General features: G+C 35.4%; 3 protein-coding genes across 3 annotated transcripts; 1 reads left to right on the top strand and 2 right to left on the bottom strand.

Annotated features, from left to right (window-relative positions):
- Nucleotides 1–742: 742 nt before the first annotated feature.
- LOC108814228 (UDP-URONIC ACID TRANSPORTER 1) lies at nt 743–2,668 on the top strand. Its single transcript, XM_018586750.2, has 4 exons — nt 743–1,358; nt 1,642–1,745; nt 2,002–2,230; nt 2,318–2,668. The coding sequence occupies exons 1-4, from the start codon at nt 912–914 to the stop codon at nt 2,462–2,464; spliced, it is 927 nt and encodes a 308-aa protein (XP_018442252.2). The 5' UTR covers nt 743–911; the 3' UTR covers nt 2,465–2,668.
- Nucleotides 2,669–3,881: 1,213 nt separating this feature from the next.
- LOC108817709 (ferredoxin-dependent glutamate synthase 1, chloroplastic/mitochondrial) lies at nt 3,882–12,124 on the bottom strand. The gene is made up of 32 exons (XM_018590468.2): nt 11,692–12,124; nt 11,306–11,618; nt 10,638–11,080; nt 10,411–10,542; nt 10,230–10,328; nt 9,996–10,066; nt 9,731–9,827; nt 9,512–9,604; nt 9,272–9,417; nt 9,029–9,188; nt 8,628–8,954; nt 8,394–8,551; nt 8,187–8,316; nt 8,015–8,073; nt 7,823–7,928; nt 7,631–7,727; nt 7,431–7,546; nt 7,158–7,355; nt 6,969–7,079; nt 6,639–6,878; nt 6,450–6,548; nt 6,268–6,363; nt 5,973–6,170; nt 5,824–5,898; nt 5,623–5,751; nt 5,445–5,543; nt 5,226–5,368; nt 5,048–5,141; nt 4,729–4,967; nt 4,563–4,641; nt 4,387–4,470; nt 3,882–4,292 (listed from the first exon to the last, which is right to left on the bottom strand). Exons 1-32 carry the CDS (start codon nt 11,959–11,961, stop codon nt 4,131–4,133), a joined length of 4,863 nt encoding a protein of 1,620 aa, XP_018445970.1. The 5' UTR covers nt 11,962–12,124; the 3' UTR covers nt 3,882–4,130.
- Nucleotides 12,125–13,244: 1,120 nt separating this feature from the next.
- LOC108816283 (metal-independent phosphoserine phosphatase) lies at nt 13,245–15,199 on the bottom strand. The gene is made up of 7 exons (XM_018588863.2): nt 15,099–15,199; nt 14,673–14,784; nt 14,534–14,584; nt 14,307–14,417; nt 13,956–14,087; nt 13,793–13,868; nt 13,245–13,663 (listed from the first exon to the last, which is right to left on the bottom strand). Exons 1-7 carry the CDS (start codon nt 15,110–15,112, stop codon nt 13,449–13,451), a joined length of 711 nt encoding a protein of 236 aa, XP_018444365.1. The 5' UTR covers nt 15,113–15,199; the 3' UTR covers nt 13,245–13,448.
- Between the last annotated feature and the right edge of the window lie 3,245 nt (nt 15,200–18,444).

Genomic DNA, 18,444 nt, shown 5'->3' with positions numbered 1-18,444 from the left:
CTAAATTATATGTTAATAACATTTAAAAAATTTAAGCAAATAATTTTTTTTTGTAGTAATATTTATATTGTAAATATACATTGAAATATTATATAACTATTGATCAAATAATTTGTTTATATATTTCGATTTATTTTAAGATAAACAAATTATTTGATCTTCTTCAACAAATTATACATTGAATTAAGACCTTAAGTAATATATAAACTCCAATAGCATTTATTATGATATAAAACACCAAATCAAAATTAATTTGAACCAATCTAGCCTAACGTTCCGGTCTAATATCAAACAAAACAAAATTTGGTTGGATCGACTTAACTTAAAATAGTTGTTTTGAATTCATATTTAAATAATTCAAATCGATTTATACTGTATTTAAATTTGTTTATATTGATTTAAATAAGTTTAAATTGATTTAAAATTAAATTCAAAAAAATTAAAATATATAAAAATAATTCAATATTTAAGCTAAGATTTAAGTTTTTTCTAGATTTCAAATAATTTATCTAGTTACTAGCTTTTGTAAAGCGTGTAGTTACAGCAAAAGAAAAATTGTCAAACATTGGATAAATATCATAGTAAAGTTCTCTTCTATTTTTTTCTATGCAATATAAGCAAAGTCTAATAATATTATTAACCAAAAATATACACTTTCTGATTACTACGTTACATAGATTAAAAAGTAATATGCATATTTATCAGAGAAATTAAAAGTTGCGACAAAAAGAAGAAAAAAAGAAGACAAAAACTAAAGGCTTTTGTCCTTGCCGTTCCATGCTCCAAGTGAGGACCTGATTTCTCTCGTTTTCTCTCTCTCTCTCTCTCTCTTTCTCTCAACGGATCTCGATCTCACCGAGGAAGAAGAAGAAAGAAGAAGAAACCCAGATCAAGCAAAAAAGAACACAACAATGTCGTCCTCGAAGAAGCAAACCCTCTTCATCTCAACCCTCATCATCTCCTGGTACTCCTCCAACATCGGCGTCCTCCTCCTCAACAAGTTCCTCCTCTCCAATTACGGATTCAAGTTCCCAATCTTCCTCACCATGTGCCACATGTCCGCCTGCGCCATCCTCAGCTACGTCTCCATCGTCTTCCTCAAGCTCGTCCCCCTCCAGCACCTCAAATCCCGCTCCCAGTTCCTCAAGGTCTCCACTCTCAGCGTCGTCTTCTGCGCCTCCGTCGTCGGCGGCAACATCTCCCTCCGTTACCTCCCCGTCTCTTTCAACCAGGCCGTCGGTGCCACCACCCCGTTTTTCACCGCCCTCTTCGCCTATCTCATGACCCTCAAGAGAGAGGCTTGGGTTACCTATGGTGCTCTCGTCCCCGTCGTTGCGGGCGTCGTCATCGCCAGTGGGGTAATAAAGCTTTTATCTTTCCTCTGTTTAATGCCATTGTTTAGGATTTACAGTTTTTGGATACTGATCTGTAGAAAGATGATAGCTTTAAAAGAGATTGTGTATATGTTCTGTGTAAAGGCTAAAACTTTTGAAATGGGATCTTGAAATGTTATCTAAAAAGCTTCAACCTTTGATAGTATATCCTTGTTTTTTGTTGTCTGATGTTTGATCTCTGTTCTTAGTGTTTTTTTTCCTCTTGTTGTCTGATCAGTGATTCTAAGCAGCGTTTTTGTTTTTGTAGGGTGAGCCAGGGTTTCACTGGTTTGGTTTCATCATGTGCATTAGTGCCACGGCGGCAAGAGCCTTTAAATCTGTTCTTCAAGGCATCTTACTATCTTCAGAAGGGTAAAATAATTATCCTGTTGGATTTTTACATTCTGCAAGTAGTTAAAAAATAAAAACTTAAAACGATCTAATCAGGAAACTTTTATTACCTAATCAAGACATATCATAAATGATTAAGTTAGGTAGGATGTTGTATATATCAGGTTTAAGATCTTTTAATTCGTATAATTAAATCTGTTTACCAACCAATGATTTTGGCGCATGTGACATACATATAATAGTATCTCTGTTTCGTTTTGTTTTTTCTTTGTTTCAGGGAAAAATTGAACTCGATGAATTTGATGTTGTATATGTCTCCTATAGCTGTGGTTGCTCTTCTTCCGGTGACCCTAGTTATGGAACCAGACGTGATCAGCCTGACGTTGACGCTTGCAAAGCAACATCAGTACATGTGGATACTTCTTCTGGTTAACTCTGTAATGGCTTATTCAGCCAACCTGTTGAATTTTCTGGTTACAAAACACACAAGCGCCCTCACTCTCCAGGTACATTAAAACCTAAATAGCTTCTTATCGAGCTCCAACCCTGAAGATATATCTTGGATGTTGATATGGGTTTGACAACTAATGCAGGTTCTTGGGAATGCTAAAGGAGCAGTTGCGGTGGTGATATCGATCTTGATCTTTCAAAACCCGGTTACGGTTATGGGAATTGGCGGGTACTCCATAACGGTGCTTGGGGTGGTTGCTTACGGAGAGACAAAACGCAGATTCAGATGAACTTATATTTCAGTTCAGCAACATAGCGCGCGCTTCACACACTCCCTATGTTTGGTTCTTCGTCTGTTTTTTTTTTTTTTATCATCAAAGACTCATTAATTAGTGATTTTTGTAACTATTTCTTATTAATATACGCACTATATAGAATTATGTATCAGACTATGTTAGATTCTATGATGAGAATGCCATTGTTGTTCATCTGTCTATCACGGGGTTTGATAGATTTTATCGTTGTCCTTTCTGTTTAGATAGATAAATTGCGAGCTCGTTTTTGTACTATTTCTGTGGCGAAAAGCCGCGACAAAGTTTTTCTATTTTCTCGAGGCCATAAGAGCAGTTACTGCTGAAGTTGTTTTACCAACTTATATAACAAAGTTCAATAAGAGAAGGAATAAATGTATATGAATCGAATCACACAGTGCACACACATGATTCATTTAGCAAGAGACAAGAACAGAAGCAGAGTACAAGACTTTAAAACCAGATGATGATGATGAGGAGTGAGAGAGAGTATCATCAAGTTTGAAGACAGTATCGGACCATTCGACCTTACCCCAAAAGCCTTTTATTTCGACTTTCAAGCTTTAGTTCTAGGTCAAAATAACTTGAATCCTGAGTAAACCTACGTTAAATCTCTACACAATTATATAGTATATAGAGAATTTATTTTCCCAATATTAATTAGGATCAGTGAAAACTTTTAATTTCCTTTTTTTTTGTTTTGTCGGTTTATAACTTCCCTTCTATGTCTCTATATTTCCTTTTAATCGGTTTACTTTAAATTTTCTCAATTCATACATTTGGGAATGCTAAAGGAGCAGTTGCTTTGGTGTTATGTTGGGTGTGATTGGTTGGGTTGTAGGAGTTGGTTTTAGCTTTAATTTTTACTTACAACCTTTTAAATCACCAATTATGTTTTATATTGATTTTTAAAGTTACAGCGAAAATATAGAAAAAATGACTGTAAATACCTTATTTTCTAAAGCTCTATATTTTTTTGCTGTACGAAATATGTTGCTGTAGCAATAAATTTTAAATCTATTTCACTTAAAAGCTAAGTCAAAAAATTCTACAGCCTAAATTCTACAGTAAATTTTCTACGGTTATAACCAAACCAATTTATCTCGATCTTGATCTTTCAAAATTCGGTTATGGGAACTGGCGGGTACTCTATAAACCGTCCGTGGGGTGGTTGCTTTGCTTATGGAGAGACAAAACGCAGATTTAGATGAACTAGTTAGTCACCATCTTCATTAGCGCTTCCCTCCTTATGTTTGGTTCTTCATCACGATTCATTAGTAAGTGATATCCTGTAACGCACTACGATACATTCTAAGATTTGTGAGATATTTTCCTCTAGACAACGAACGCCCTCTGTCTCTGTCTATGGATGAGCTGGGCCCATATTGGTTGTGTATTAAAAATTTAAAATACTACAAACTTTATTCAATGAAGAAGATAATACTGCAAGTTTTATGGAATTTTCATGGCAGTTGAATGCAGTTATTTAACTGAATAACTGTACATCTTATAGCAATCATGGTACTGTTAAGATCACAGGACAATCAAGAATATTGTCACACACATTGATCTGTGAATGATCTATTTTCCCTCCGTAGCCCACCATTGATGTATCAATCCTTCTGTTTCGACTGCAACATCTCCTCTATGCCGATTGAAATGTGACTTCACCGGTGGCTGTTCTTACATAAGCAGCAGAAGCTTCAGGAGTGTCTTCCTCGCTTGGTGGAACCAGTTGCCAGAAGAGAGGTAGATACTTTTCCCATTCCTTCAAGATCGTCTCTCCTTTGCTGCTTCCGGTTTTTTCCTTTTTTTTTACCAAAACAAAACAGAAGAGAGGTTTATATATGAAGACATCAAACACAAGTCACTCTTCTTGAAGCTTTGTATAAGGACTTTACCACATGGGCTTCGATTAAGCTCTTGAGCTGCAATTCCCCTGCAGGTGCAGTTACTCTCTGGATCTTCACTATCTCTCGGTTAATCTGTTAAATAACAGACTCTGCTCAGACAAAAATGTCCAAAGAAAGAATATAAAACTTCACCATGAATTGCAAAAAGAAAGAAAGAAAGAAACCTTGGGAAGAAGAGTGTCGTCTTCATCAAGAAGATAAGCTAACCCTCCTGTCATACCTGCAGCGACGTTTCTCCCCACTCTGTTTCAGTGGAAAAACAATGTCACTTCACACAGTTTATTTTAAATATCTCATCGACCAGTTTTGAATGCATTGCATTTTACTCACTTTCCAAGCACAACGACACAACCACCAGTCATGTACTCACAGCAATGATCACCAGTGCCTTCAACTACTGCTTCAGCAAGTGAGTTTCTAACTGCAAACCTCTCCCCAGCTTTGCCTCTAGCGAATATCTGACCACCCGTTGCACCGTACAAGCAAGTGTTCCCAACTATGGTTGCTTCCTCTGGCACAAACCCTATTTTATCCACAGGAGTTACTACTATCTCACCACCAGCCATTCCCTTCAAAAAATAAAAGAACCAAACACTTAGCTGATTCGATAACTTTTCACGCAAGAAACTGATATAAATGCTAATTTTACCTTTCCTACGTAATCATTGGACTCTCCAATGAGTTTGATATTCATACCGGGAATCAAGAAGCATCCGAAGGACTGTCCTGCACTTCCAAGGAAGCTGCAGACAAGACAAGAGTTAAAGCTTGTAATGTAGCTGTTACCTGAAGATGTATACAAAGTTTTAGTAATTCTTGTTTCTCACGTTAGGTTCACTTGTCCGGCAAAACCAGTGTCTCCATACTTCTTTGCGATGACCCCAGCAACGCGTCCACATGCTGCACGGTCTATGTTGCATATCTTGACGGTCTTTTCAACAACTTTTTCGTTCTCTATCGCATCTATCACCTGTAGATATTAAAAAAAAAAAACTGTTAGCAACTAGAAAATGGTTGAGAAAGAGTAATGAAAAAAGTTTTGTTACCAATGGATCTTGAAGGATATCATCATCGAGAACAGGTCCGTTTGTGTGAACATCCTGCTTCCTGATCTCAGTACTGCTCATTGAAGGTAGTCCAGCAGACTGAAATGGTGCAAAAAAAGATGAGAAAAGTTAGATGTTCCGTTTCATGTAGAAGGTATAGAGTCTAGTAGATAGATACCGAGAGGAGATAGCTCAGATCGAGATGCTGAGTTTTCACTAGGGAAATGTCTCTCGGTTTCAGTAACTCTGTTCTTCCAATGATGTCATCTAGCTTGTTGTATCCTAACTGCGCCAAGATACCTCTCACCTACCGAGACATGATTCTCCTTTTAGATGAGGTCAGGACAAGAGAGACTGAGATAGTAAGAAAGTGGCTAACCTCTTCTGCTACGTATAAGAAGTAATTGACAAGATCACCAGGCACACCAGGGAATCTTGCACGCAGTTCTTCTCTCTGAGACCATTCAAAAAGCGTCAGTGAAAAAAGATGAATATTAAGCCAAGGAAAATTAGTACAAGATCTTTTACCTGACTTGCCACACCCACTGGGCAGTTATTAGTGTGGCAAATACGAGCCATGACACATCCAGTAGCAATCATTGCCAAAGAACCAAATCCGTATTCATCAGCACCCATTGCTGCAGCCATTAGCACATCAACACCACTCTTCAAGCCTCCATCTACTCTTAAAATGACTCTTTCTCTGAGCCCATTCTCAATAAGTGTCTGCAATATAAAGACAAGTAGAACAAATGAGTTTTTTTTTTAAATCTGAACCTCCAAGAGATTTGTTAATGTATCACATTGTAGCCAAAAGGTTTACTTGGTGAGTTTCTGTAAGTCCAAGTTCCCATGGACCACCAGCGTGTTTTATGGAGCTTATTGGACTAGCACCAGTTCCACCATCATGCCCTGATATCTGATGATCATATGAGAAGAAACCATGAAACTTCTTGGAGCATGAGAGGAAGAAGAGACAGTTACGTTTGATATTCAAGTTAGTACCTGGATGATATCAGCGTTACCCTTTGCAACACCAGAAGCAACTGTTCCAATGCCAGCTTCTGCAACCAGCTTGACTGATACTTTTGCATTTGGATTAATCTGTTTGTTCAGGTGGAAGTTATATCATTTGGAACATCCTTATTGTTTATCTCAACTGTTTATTGAGTTCTGAAAAAAAAGATTGATCACCTGATGCAGATCAAAGATCAACTGAGCAAGGTCCTCAATGGAGTAAATGTCATGGTGAGGAGGTGGAGATATAAGAGGAACACCAGGTTTAGAGCTTCTCAGCCTTGCGATATAAGCACTGACTTTCTTTCCAGGAAGCTGACCACCTTCCCCAGGTTTAGCACCTTGTGCAACTTTGATCTCCAGCTGATCTGCATTCACCAAGAACGTTGGTGTGACTCCAAAACGCCCTGAAGCAACCTGAGAGAATACACAAAAATGCATTCAATGAAGATTCTCTACAGCTGCACAAAAGGTAAAGTAGTAGAGTGTTTTTTACAAGTACACGACCTGCTTGATAGCACTTGTTGCAATGTCCCCGTTTTGAAGACCTTTGAGATGTGGTAATGTTGGTGAGTATCCATCAACCACATCTGTTAGCGGCTTCCAGCGAATAGGATCCTACAAAGAGAGGACAAATTAGATTTTTTTTTTTTTAATTTTTTTACTAGAAGGTGTGCCCATTTGAATATACTTTACCTCTCCACCTTCTCCAGAGTTTGATTTCCCACCAATCCTATTCATTGCAATAGCAATAGCTTCATGAGTTTCTCTTGAGATAGCACCAAGCGACATTCCACCAGTACAGAATCTCTGAACAATAGAGACAGCAGGTTCTACTTTCCCCACTGGGATGGGTGCTCGGTCACTCTTGAACTCAAGTAGATCACGTAGGACCTATTAAAAAATATTGAAATTATAAGTGGAACATTCATTCAAGCTTTTGAAAAAGACTTAACTATATACACTCACATTAACAGGTCGGTTAGCGAGATGCTGTTGATAGACCGCATATGCAGTTTCACTCTTTTCACGGACAGCCTTGTGGAGCAGTTTTGACATCTCCGGGTTGTTTGAATGATACTCACCTTAAAAAACAACAACAAGAGTTGTGTCAATAAAAATTGCATAGAATTACATACTGCAGGTTGTATCCATACAACATGTTTTACCTCCAGGCCTAAATTGAATAAACCCGAAATTTTCTAGTCTTTTAGTTGTGTCCTCAGAAAAGGCCTTCACCCAGAAAGACAATGTCTCCCTTGCTAACTGCAAGTAGATTAGCATTTTTCTTTGAAGCAATGTTTGATTTGATCAGTGGGGTAATAATTAAAAAAAAAAAACCAATGTGATGTATTCCTCACCTCATCAAAGGTGAGTCCACTGATTTTAGACACACTACCAGTGAATGCAAGATCAACAACCTCTTTCCCCAAACCATATATCTCAAATATCTGAGCACCACAATAACTGTAAAAAAAGGAAAATGTTTAGTCAGAAGTTGTAGAAAATGTACACTAACATAAGCCAATAGATAAGAAAATGTTAAATGGAACCTTGAAAGCAATGAGATGCCCATCTTAGACAAAATCTTAAGGAGCCCTGCATTAACCGCCTGCAAGATAAGCCATTGTGAAAGAATAATCAGAATCCATTATATAATATGTTTTTTTTTGTTCAAATATATAATATGTTTAAACAGCTAAAATTATGTAGTGAAATCCTCACCTTGGTATAGTTCTTCTGAGCTTGCTCAATGGTTACAGTGGGAATTTTACCATTACGCATTAAGGCCACAGTTTTGTTACTTAAGCGCCACTGTCTACATGTCTCAAGTGCCAAGTATGGGCATACAGCACTGTGGGAAAATTTTCACAACTTGTCAGAGAAACATTTAATAATATTCAGAACAAAGACCAAAGAAGACCAACCAACCTTGCACCATATCCAATCAAACAAGCAAACTGATGTGTGCTGAAGCACTGAGCCGTATCAGCAACAATGGAAGCTGACATCCTCAAGCCGTTCTGAATAAGATGTTGATGAACAGCTCCAACAGCTAACATTATGGGGATTGCAGGCCGGGTCGGTTCCTGAAAGAGCCAAAGATTGAGAGATTAGCAGACATCAAAAGTTGCTCTGAAGAAACTGTATGACAATTTTTTTTACCAGGCTATCGATTCGGTCTGAGAGTATGAGAAGCTGAGAGCCACTTCGGACAGCATCATCAGCTGCTTCACAAAGATTATAAAGAGCCTTTTGCAAGGAGCCTTCGACTCCTTTTCTTATATCGAAAAATGTGGAAAGAACCTTGGGTTTCAAGTATGTATCCTTCATCAACTCTTCAATCCCTCCTTCATTCAACACAGGGTTTGAAAGAATGACCTGGGAGGCGTTCTCAGGCCCAAGCTCCAGTATATTCCCACGTTTGCCAATGTTTACTTCAAGAGACATAACCAAGCCTTCCCTCAGGGGATCAATGGCAGGGTTTGTAACCTGAAACCAGGACATGTGTTTCAGTTTGAGAATTAAGATACTAATAAGAAATGAATGCAGTTATCTTTCTGTACCTGAGCAAATCTTTGCTTGAAGTAATCGTAAAGCATGTGTGGCCTTTGGGACAATCCTGCCAGTGGAATATCATCTCCCATGCAGAAGGTTGGTTCCTTTCCTTGGGAAGCCATTGACTCAATAACCATTTGGACATCCTCGCTTGAGTAACCAAATGCCCTGATAAGATGTGATTTGTATGTATTAGTTTCCTGATGATCAAAGAAACAAAGATGAAATGTTCATGAGTTTTTTTTTATTACTGTTGGGTTCTTAGGATTTCTTCATTTTCCATGACAGTTGAGGATTTGAAGTTCACAGGCTTCAAGAACCGGAGGTTCTCTTTAATCCACTTTCCATATGGATTCAGTGAAGATACTCGCTTCTTGACCTCTGTATTCTCATATACCTGTAAGTTGGACGAGTTATATTATATGAGTCAGCTAAAGAGTAAGAATCTGTTCAACAAGAGTAACCAAGATTTTTACTGGCCATGTACCAACCTGGCCATTCACTAGGTCGGCAGCAATCATCATTCCAGGTCCTAGACGCCCTTTCATGGTGACTTTCGCCTCATCAACTGGTACTACTCCGACCTAAACCAGACAGTCACAAGATAAAGTTTCTCAGTAACTAAATAAGTCAAAAACTTAGGAAAACAAGGTTGTAGTCACCATATAAAGTGCATTTTACTTGTATAGGTTAATGGACATATGGAATACCTCAGATGCAACATAGACGAAATTGTCACTAGTCCTCCAATAACGAGCAGGACGAAGACCATTGCGGTCAAGACAAGCCCCAACTGTTTTTCCATCACTAAGTGAAGAATTCAAGTAGCAAGTGTCAGATAAAACCTGAGGAGAAGCCGGAAAAAATAATGGAGAAACTCCAAAGGAGTAGAGGCCTGAGCTCATACCCAACAGGCAAACAACAACAATGCAGATGGTATAACATGTCTAGATGACCTTTTTAAAAAAGATTTACCTGAACAAAAGTAATGCAGGACCATCCCAAGCCTCCATTTGTCCTTTGTAGTAGTCATAGAAATCTAAAACCTACAGTGCGAAAAAAAAAACAAAAGAAGAAGAAAAATCCATTACTACTAACAAAAAAACAGAGATATTACTACAGGATAATGAGAAAAAAAATCAACTCAAGCTAGCAAGCAAAGAAGACAAAAGTGTTGAATATCTAATAAGTCTAGAAGATTAAGATTACCTCAGGATATTTGATAGATAAAGTTGGATGGTTTTTGTATGCCTCAGGGACAAGAATCATTAGAGCTTCCTCTGGTGTTCTGCCACTTCTTATTAATATCTGATTATGATGTTCATAACAAGTTAAGAGGATATTTTTAACATAAAAAATACACTATACAGAAGAAGGCAACAGCACTTACTTCTGCAGCACTATCAAGGTTAGCAGAGTCTGAACCTCTGGGATTACCAAATGGTCGAATCTCGTTTTCCCGGCCATTCCAAACAGAAGACTTCAATGAAGCTTCTCTAGACTGCATCCAGTTTAAGTTCCCCTGCACAATTCAAGCACAAAATCTTCTTAACTTAAACACTGTTGTAAAGAACAATGATGATGAGTTCATAACAAATGTCTAGAAATGAGTGGAACCTGTATGGTATTGATCTCCCCGTTATGTCCAAGAAACCTCATAGGCTGAGCAAGAGGCCACCTGGGACTAGTGTTTGTGCTGTACCTCCGATGATAAATAGCGAAGGGAGACGTGTAGAGTTCATTCTGAAGGTCTAGATAAAACAATCCAAGAACCTCAGATCTAAGCATGCCCTTGTACACTATGGTCTGATTGGAAAGTGAACAGAAGTAGAGCTCGGTTCCCCAAGTCTGCGTAGCCACTGCCCTTTCAATCAGCTTCCGACAGATGTAAAGCTCCCTTTCAATGTCATCAGTACTATCATCCTTTGCAATCTTCACAAACACTTGCTGTATGTTAGGCATTGTCTCTCTAGCGTTCTTCCCGACTATGGGAGCATTTACAGGAACATCTCTCCATCCAAGAATCTCTAGCCCTTCTTTTTCAAATATGTTTTCAATAACTACAAAAAAAAAAATACTTCAATAACATATTTTCTCCAACTACTATAGAAAACATTGTTCTAAAAATCGATTATAATTGGGTCTGAATAATGATTTTTTTTTCAATTTGATCCTCTTAAAAAATCAATTTAGGCATTCAAAAAATTGTTCTAGCATCTGTCTAAACAATAATCTTTTATGAGGCTCATAACCACCTAGTGATTTTTTTTGAATTTAGGATTCACCTTGTTTGGCTTCTTGCATATATGTATCCCCTTGTGGAAGAAAGATCATTCCAACACCAGTATGCAACTTATCAAAAGGAGCAAGGCCTTGTTCCTTGGCCCATACGTTAAAGAAATCCCATGGGATGGAAGACATAAGACCAGAGCCATCACCAGAATCATTGTCAGCTCCACAGCCTCCACGATGCTCCATACACCCGAGAGCAATAAGAGCATCCTTGACGACCCCATGTGAAGGAATGTTATCTAAGTTTGCTATAAACCCAACTCCACAAGCTCCTCTTTCAGACAATATATCCTCCAAGTTAGCAACCTGTTTTAACATACAATCAACTTAGATTCTCAAAAGAAACGTATCATCATCATCTAGATCTCAGTGAACGTACCTGAGGTTTTAAGTAGGAAGGAGAAGCGAGATCTTTGTCATGAACGCGTTCGAGGTCGATAACGGCACGGACAGAGGATAGACGAGACAGAGGAGAAGCGCGGGAGATAGAAGAGGAAGAGTCTCCACGAAGTCTGCGTCTGGTTCTCTTGGACTTACAGTAAAGTCCGACGAAATCTACAAAGAATAAGTTCTTGTCGGAAGAGAGAACAGAGCTTGGTGTTGTGGAGAGAAGAAGCTTAGGAACAGGGGAAAGAGATTTCATCGCCATTGTAAGGAAGAATGAGAGGCGTGTGTGGAAAATAAGATAAATGGGTTTAACATTAAAACCATATAATAAAATAAAAATAAGATAAATGGAGGAAAAAAAAACAAAAGGATGAAGAAAGAGGAGAAGAGGAAGATAACAGATGAGTGATGAGAGCTTACTTGAGCCTCTCTCTCTTTCTTTTTCTCTCTGTTTTTTCGTATTTATTCGTTTTCACAAGAATCACTAGGGTATTTTGGGAATAATATATGACTGATTGTAGTAAGTGCACAATATCGAATTTTCTTTTTGAAGAAAAATACAAATGTTTTTGAGTGGTAACGGTCGGGAATCTGGGACCGCCATTTTCTAGTGCTTTAACCGGTTAGATACGGCAAATTTGGTCGCTAAACCGGATTGAGACATGAATATGCGGGTAAACAACTGTAATTTTTTGGTAGTTGAGAGATGGTGACTTCTCTTAAAATACACAACCCAACACACTTGACAAAAAATTAGGATTATAATTCATTTATATCGATATATATCATATGTATGTTTTTTGAAACGTTGTTATTTATGGATAGAATAAAAAGAAACAAATTTGATATATACGTTTTTCATTAATTGACAATCTTGACTTTATAAATGAAAATGTACATATCATTTTGGAATAGATTCACACTGTTTACTTTGGTCAACTTTGAGAGTTTGGTGTTTGATACTAAATGTATGTGAAAATACGAAGAGCCACGTAGTAAGGTGTGGGTTGAGATGATGGGTGTGTGGCTGAAATGAACTGAAGTTCTTAAAGAAGCCTTTGGGATATGAAATGACCTTAAAGTTGTTCTAAAAGCCATCTTCTCTCTTATCTCTCTACTGTATCACTCCCGTTGTCTAGCTCTCTCTCCCTCTCTCGTTTCTTGATAAGATAAGAGCTACAACTTATTGTCAGTTGGCAAAAATCACGAGACCAAACACCCAAAAAGGAGGGAACACAAGCACCAATCTGAACAGGCATGAGACGACACTTGCCGGAAAGATCAAAGATGTATATATTTCTTGTTGTTTAATTCTACCAATATATTAGTACAATAGTCATTAAATGTTTACAAATCAACTTGTCGCTTTGCTTGTAAAATAAGTCTATTATATAAAGTAGAGACATGGACAAGTGATAATAAAGTGAGTTTATGAAATAAGTAGAGATCTCTACTATAACTATGTGTGTAATGACTATTTATCTAAAAGTTTGGGAATTTGAAGATCTTTTATCAGTCGATTATTGAATTTTCTTTTTGTTAAAGGGTTTAAATTATATGAAAATTATTATTGGAAAGTACAAGATAATTTACTTTTACAGAAGGACATCTCGATCTCACAATCAGAAGCACATCTTAGCAAAAGGAAAAATAAAAGACAATCAGAAAACATCAAAGAAGTACATTATAAAATGGATAGAAGACCTCTCTCGATTGTCAGAAACAATAGGGAAGAGGATATAGTTCCCTCTAGGGCTTGGAGTCTCCATCAAATCCACGTTGGAGAAATCCAACGGAAGAGAGATGAGAAACATCGCTCCACGAATCAATGATCCATTTCTCCTCACCGTAGCGAACAACATTCACCGAAGCATTAAGGAGTTTTCCGGCGGATGAAGCTTTGGTGATCATCAAATAAATTGCCCTCAACACTCCTCCATGAGTCACCACAATCACTCTCTCTCCTTCGGTTCCACACATGCACATACAATAAACAACAATTATTTTCAATTTAAATTAGGTTTTTTAGCATCACGACAAGATCAATTATGTTATCTTTTATCGGATTTTAGTGTGTAGATAGATGAACGTACCTTTGTGCTTCTTGGCAATTAGCTCAAGCGCATTCATGGATCTCTCACAAAGTTGGTCAAAGCTCTCTCCTCCTCCCTATTGATTTGTATAATAGACATGCGTGAGAAACATGACTACACATTAAGTATAAAGATACAGTTAAGCAAAATAAATCAAGCTTACAGGAATCTCGAGATCATTTTGAGAAGAAAAGAAAGCAGAGTAAGCTTCAGGTTCTTTCTCTGCTCCTTCTTTCCAGTACAGTCCTTGAAGACTGCCCACATGCCTTTCCTTTAAGTCAGGTATTTCAATCACCTGTACGTATAACCATATTTTAATTATACCATATAATCACAACTCATAAAAACTTTAGAATCCTTACACTGAAAATGTTTTTTTTTGTGTTTTCTAAAATTTTGTAACATTATTAATTTACTAACTGACTAAGAATATATCTCCAATATTAACATTATTAATTTACACTCAACTTATATGATTTTCTTATGCAGAGTAGATAGAGATAATTTTACATACCTCAGAACAAAAACATGTTTCTGCTATCATCAGAGCAGTATCCTTGGCTCGCTTGAGGTCTGATGAATACACAGCTACGGGTCTCTCCTCTTTCCCCAATCTTTCAGCGATCTAGTGATTATTTGAACAAAAAAAGGAGAAATGATCATGCATGTGTCAATAAATAAATCATGTATATAATACAATATATATCGATGGATAAAGACTTGAAATGAACTGATCTTAACTGCAACAGCCTGCTTTTGTCCAATTTCGTTAAGATCTGACTCAATTTGTCCCTGCATATGGCAAGTTTTATGTAAAATATCTATATATTTTTGTTTATGTACATGTGATTGCGCATAAATATGGTGTATAGATAGATACCTGGATTCTTCCGGCAGCATTCCAAGTGGTTTCTCCATGGCGAACAAGAACAATCTCAGTCACTTCACTTTTGACATCGTCACTAAATTTGAACTCCTTGGATGCATCGATACTACGTATTTATAAATTCTCTATTAACCACACATAAAAAAAGAATGCAATATATTTTGCATGTATGCGAACTCAAATCAACTATTCATGATCAATGCGCTAAAAATGTTGTTTAATTATGGACTAGTCGAACATTGGAAATAGTTGTAGTGGATTAACTAGCCAATCTGAAACAGCTATGTTTTCCGAGATGTTCATAGTATATAACAGAATAATATGTACTAGCTACATACGTTTTACTTGGTGTAGATTTTGTACGAATAATAAATAAGTGGTGAAACCACCTGAAATTAAGATTAAGAAAGAAAAGAGTACCATTCATGACCCATGCTACTGGTCTTTTGTAGTTTGAAAAGTGAAACGAAATGTAAGAGTTTGAGGTCTGAGGAGAAGAAGAAAAGATGATAGAAAGCTGTGTGTTTGTGCATATGATATAAGTCGACTTAGGCTCTGCTTTTATAACCTTTTTCCCCCGAGGAAAGAAAAACAAGTTTTTGGTTTTACCATTTTTTTATTCAGCTCAAATTGGCCAAATAATCTAATCTATTAATTTAGAATCCTATATTTTTATTTACTATTGACAAGTTATTGTAAAACTATTTAATTGACTACTTACTATAACATATTTGATTATTTACATTAAAATGTATTGTATGAAAATTTGTAATAATTAAAAAGCTATATTAAAGAAGATTATATATATTTAATTATTTCAGATTATAATTAATATATAATTATATTTTTGAATTTGATATATTAATTATAATCTGAAATAATTAATAAGAGATTTAAACAATAAGATAATCTCTTATTGATAATATATTAATAAGAGATTTAAACAATAAGATTATAGAATTATAAATATAACATTAAATGTAAATCTTATATTTAAATTTTCTATGATAATATTAAAATTATCTATTCTATCAAAACAGCAACATAACATATTGATATAGGTATGATTTTATTATTTTAATATAATTATTAAAATATCTTATTAAGCATTTAAAAATATATTTTATATAAATATAATTACAAAGAAAAGCACAAATATGATTAAAATACACAAATATAAAAAGTTAAGTTTTTAAAAAATTATAAAACAAAAATATACTCGCTCTTTAAAAGGTGGATCAAAATATAGTATATTTATAAAATATAAAATGCCCGAGTGAAATTCTAGTGAAATAATTAAAATTCCGGCAGCTCATCGATTGATAATGTTGGTCATGTTTGTTAATTACTAAAATACTTAGTTTTTTTTAACTTGTGTTTTAAAATACTTAATTATGTCGTTTTATATAGAAATCATTTGATCGATAATTCGATAGGCATTGTAACCACGTGTGATGTCGATATTTCAATATATTTTTCCAGATCGGAATCTTTTACGAGATCAAGGGAAAATACATAGGGAATCTCTAGAAATTATAATATAACTACTCCATGATTATAATTTATGTTAATGCTTGTTCAGTTTCAAGTTTATTTTGCCACCTGATCAGTAAACCAGAAGGCAAGAGCAATAACACATTTTTACGTATGAAGCTACTTTCAATAAATCGGTATATCAAAAACCAATTTAATATTCGGTAATGAAGATGTTAGATATATATTCCCTCCGTTCTACTTTAAGTGAAGTTTTAAGATTTTTATTTTAGTTCATAATATATGATGTTCTCACTATTCTAGGTAAAATTGAATGCATTCAAAATTTACGACCAATTATAAAATCATGTACTATTTTGTTATTGGTTAAACTTGTTTTATTTAATGTAATTTTTATATAATCAAGATAAAGTGCATAAAAATTTGTATTTTCTTAATAATTACGTAAAAACCTTAAACATCACTTAAAATGGTACAGAGAGACTAGCTTTTAGTTTTGTAAATATTTACAAAATCTATTGTGTTAAATGATACCTTAATATATGAAACCTAAATTGGATCGACCTCCCATCAAACATAATTTGCAACTTGTAGTCTGCAATAGCCAATAAAAAGCTAATCGTGGAGATTCGTGTATGTGATTTCCAGACGACATATAAAAAGCACATGCAGAAATTAACATGTCTTTCAGTTACGGAAATAAAAATTGACATGTCTTTTAAATATGCATGTGTCATGTGTGTAATAATAACTAAATAGTAACGTATAGCTTTAAAAGGAAAAACTAATAACATAGGCACCTAGCTATAACCAATAGCGGTAGTTAAAAAACAGGTCATGCATGTGGAGTAGCGACATAGAAATACTAATAAATAGGATTCATTTCCTCACAATGAGGACTGGTGGTCCTGTAGTATCTTGCCACATGGAGGAAATAATGAAGCTCGTTTTTGTCTAAACCTGTATCGCCTATCTTTCTTTATCGTATAGTTTACGAATTGCCATGTTTAATCGTTTGAGCAAATTTGAATCTGTGATCCTATATTGGACACTTTGAATTGTAATCAATCTTTTATTTTGTTAAAGTGAATTTAGATTAAACATTATGTTAATTGATTAAACATCTACTAGATTTATTTATTTTTCGCAATGATGGTTCCATATTAGTCAAACTCTTACTAGCTTTTCAATAACCGGTTATCAGATAAAAATTTAAAAAATGGACTAGAGAAATGGTAACTTACCAAACAACACATGTTGAAGTCTGCCGACAAAAGAACGATCACTGTTATTAGATTAACGTGACCGGCGTTATAGAAGAAAAATATAATATCTCCCGATCTAGCACCTATTGATTTTATTTCTTCTGAGGTCAGGTGGGATCATAATTCATAATAAAATAAAAATACAATATTTTCCAAGAAATGTGGCACTGTCTGTAACGAACCATGGAAAATGACAAATTGCCAGCGTTGATTAGACTTGTTTGATTCCAATCTTCAAGGATTCGTATCACTTTCCTCGTTTTTCTTTTCATATTTAATGTGTTAGCTAATCTTAATAATGCCTTGATTCCCTAATCAGCCACACACTTATAATCACTATATTAAACAATATGAAAATTAGTTAAACTGTAACAGATCGCCATAATATTCAATTTGTAAGTTAACCCACGTTTAGAAAACTCACAAACTTATTTTTTATACGAGGGTTGATTACAAATCAGGTTAATGAATATTATGCACGCCTAAAACAATGATTTGGAATTTGATTTTTGGCAACGGAAACCCTTTAACCAAAATATTAACGTGTGATCAATATTCAACTCTTTAATCACTACATAACACAGTTCTTATATTTTAAGGTTTATATCGTTGAAATGGCAATTGCTTTTAACACTAGTTTACATTAATATATTTTTCTCAATCAATCATGATTTGTTAAGCTGTCTAATTGAAACTAATTGATGATTATGAATAAATTAATATATATTTCTTGTAAATAATTTTGTACTAGCTCTTATTTCCGACGTGAGATTCTCAACATAATCCTTTCAAAATTGCTTCAATCAAGAGCAGTTGTCTGCCTAGTTAACAATTATTGTTAAGTTAAATGAATTTCCAACCTAAAATCAATCAGTGATAAGAAGAATAATCTATCTTATCTTATAGATTGCTAAGGATCCTTTTTAGTATATGATGTGGGATATTTGTTTTTAATACACTTATTCGAGATGATGACTCTTTAAACGTTAATTTTGAAATGTTTGGAC

This window comes from Raphanus sativus, chromosome 7 (assembly GCF_000801105.2).
Source record: "Raphanus sativus cultivar WK10039 chromosome 7, ASM80110v3, whole genome shotgun sequence".
NCBI lineage: Eukaryota > Viridiplantae > Streptophyta > Magnoliopsida > Brassicales > Brassicaceae > Raphanus > Raphanus sativus.
This window is presented reverse-complemented; position numbering and strand designations above follow the sequence as displayed.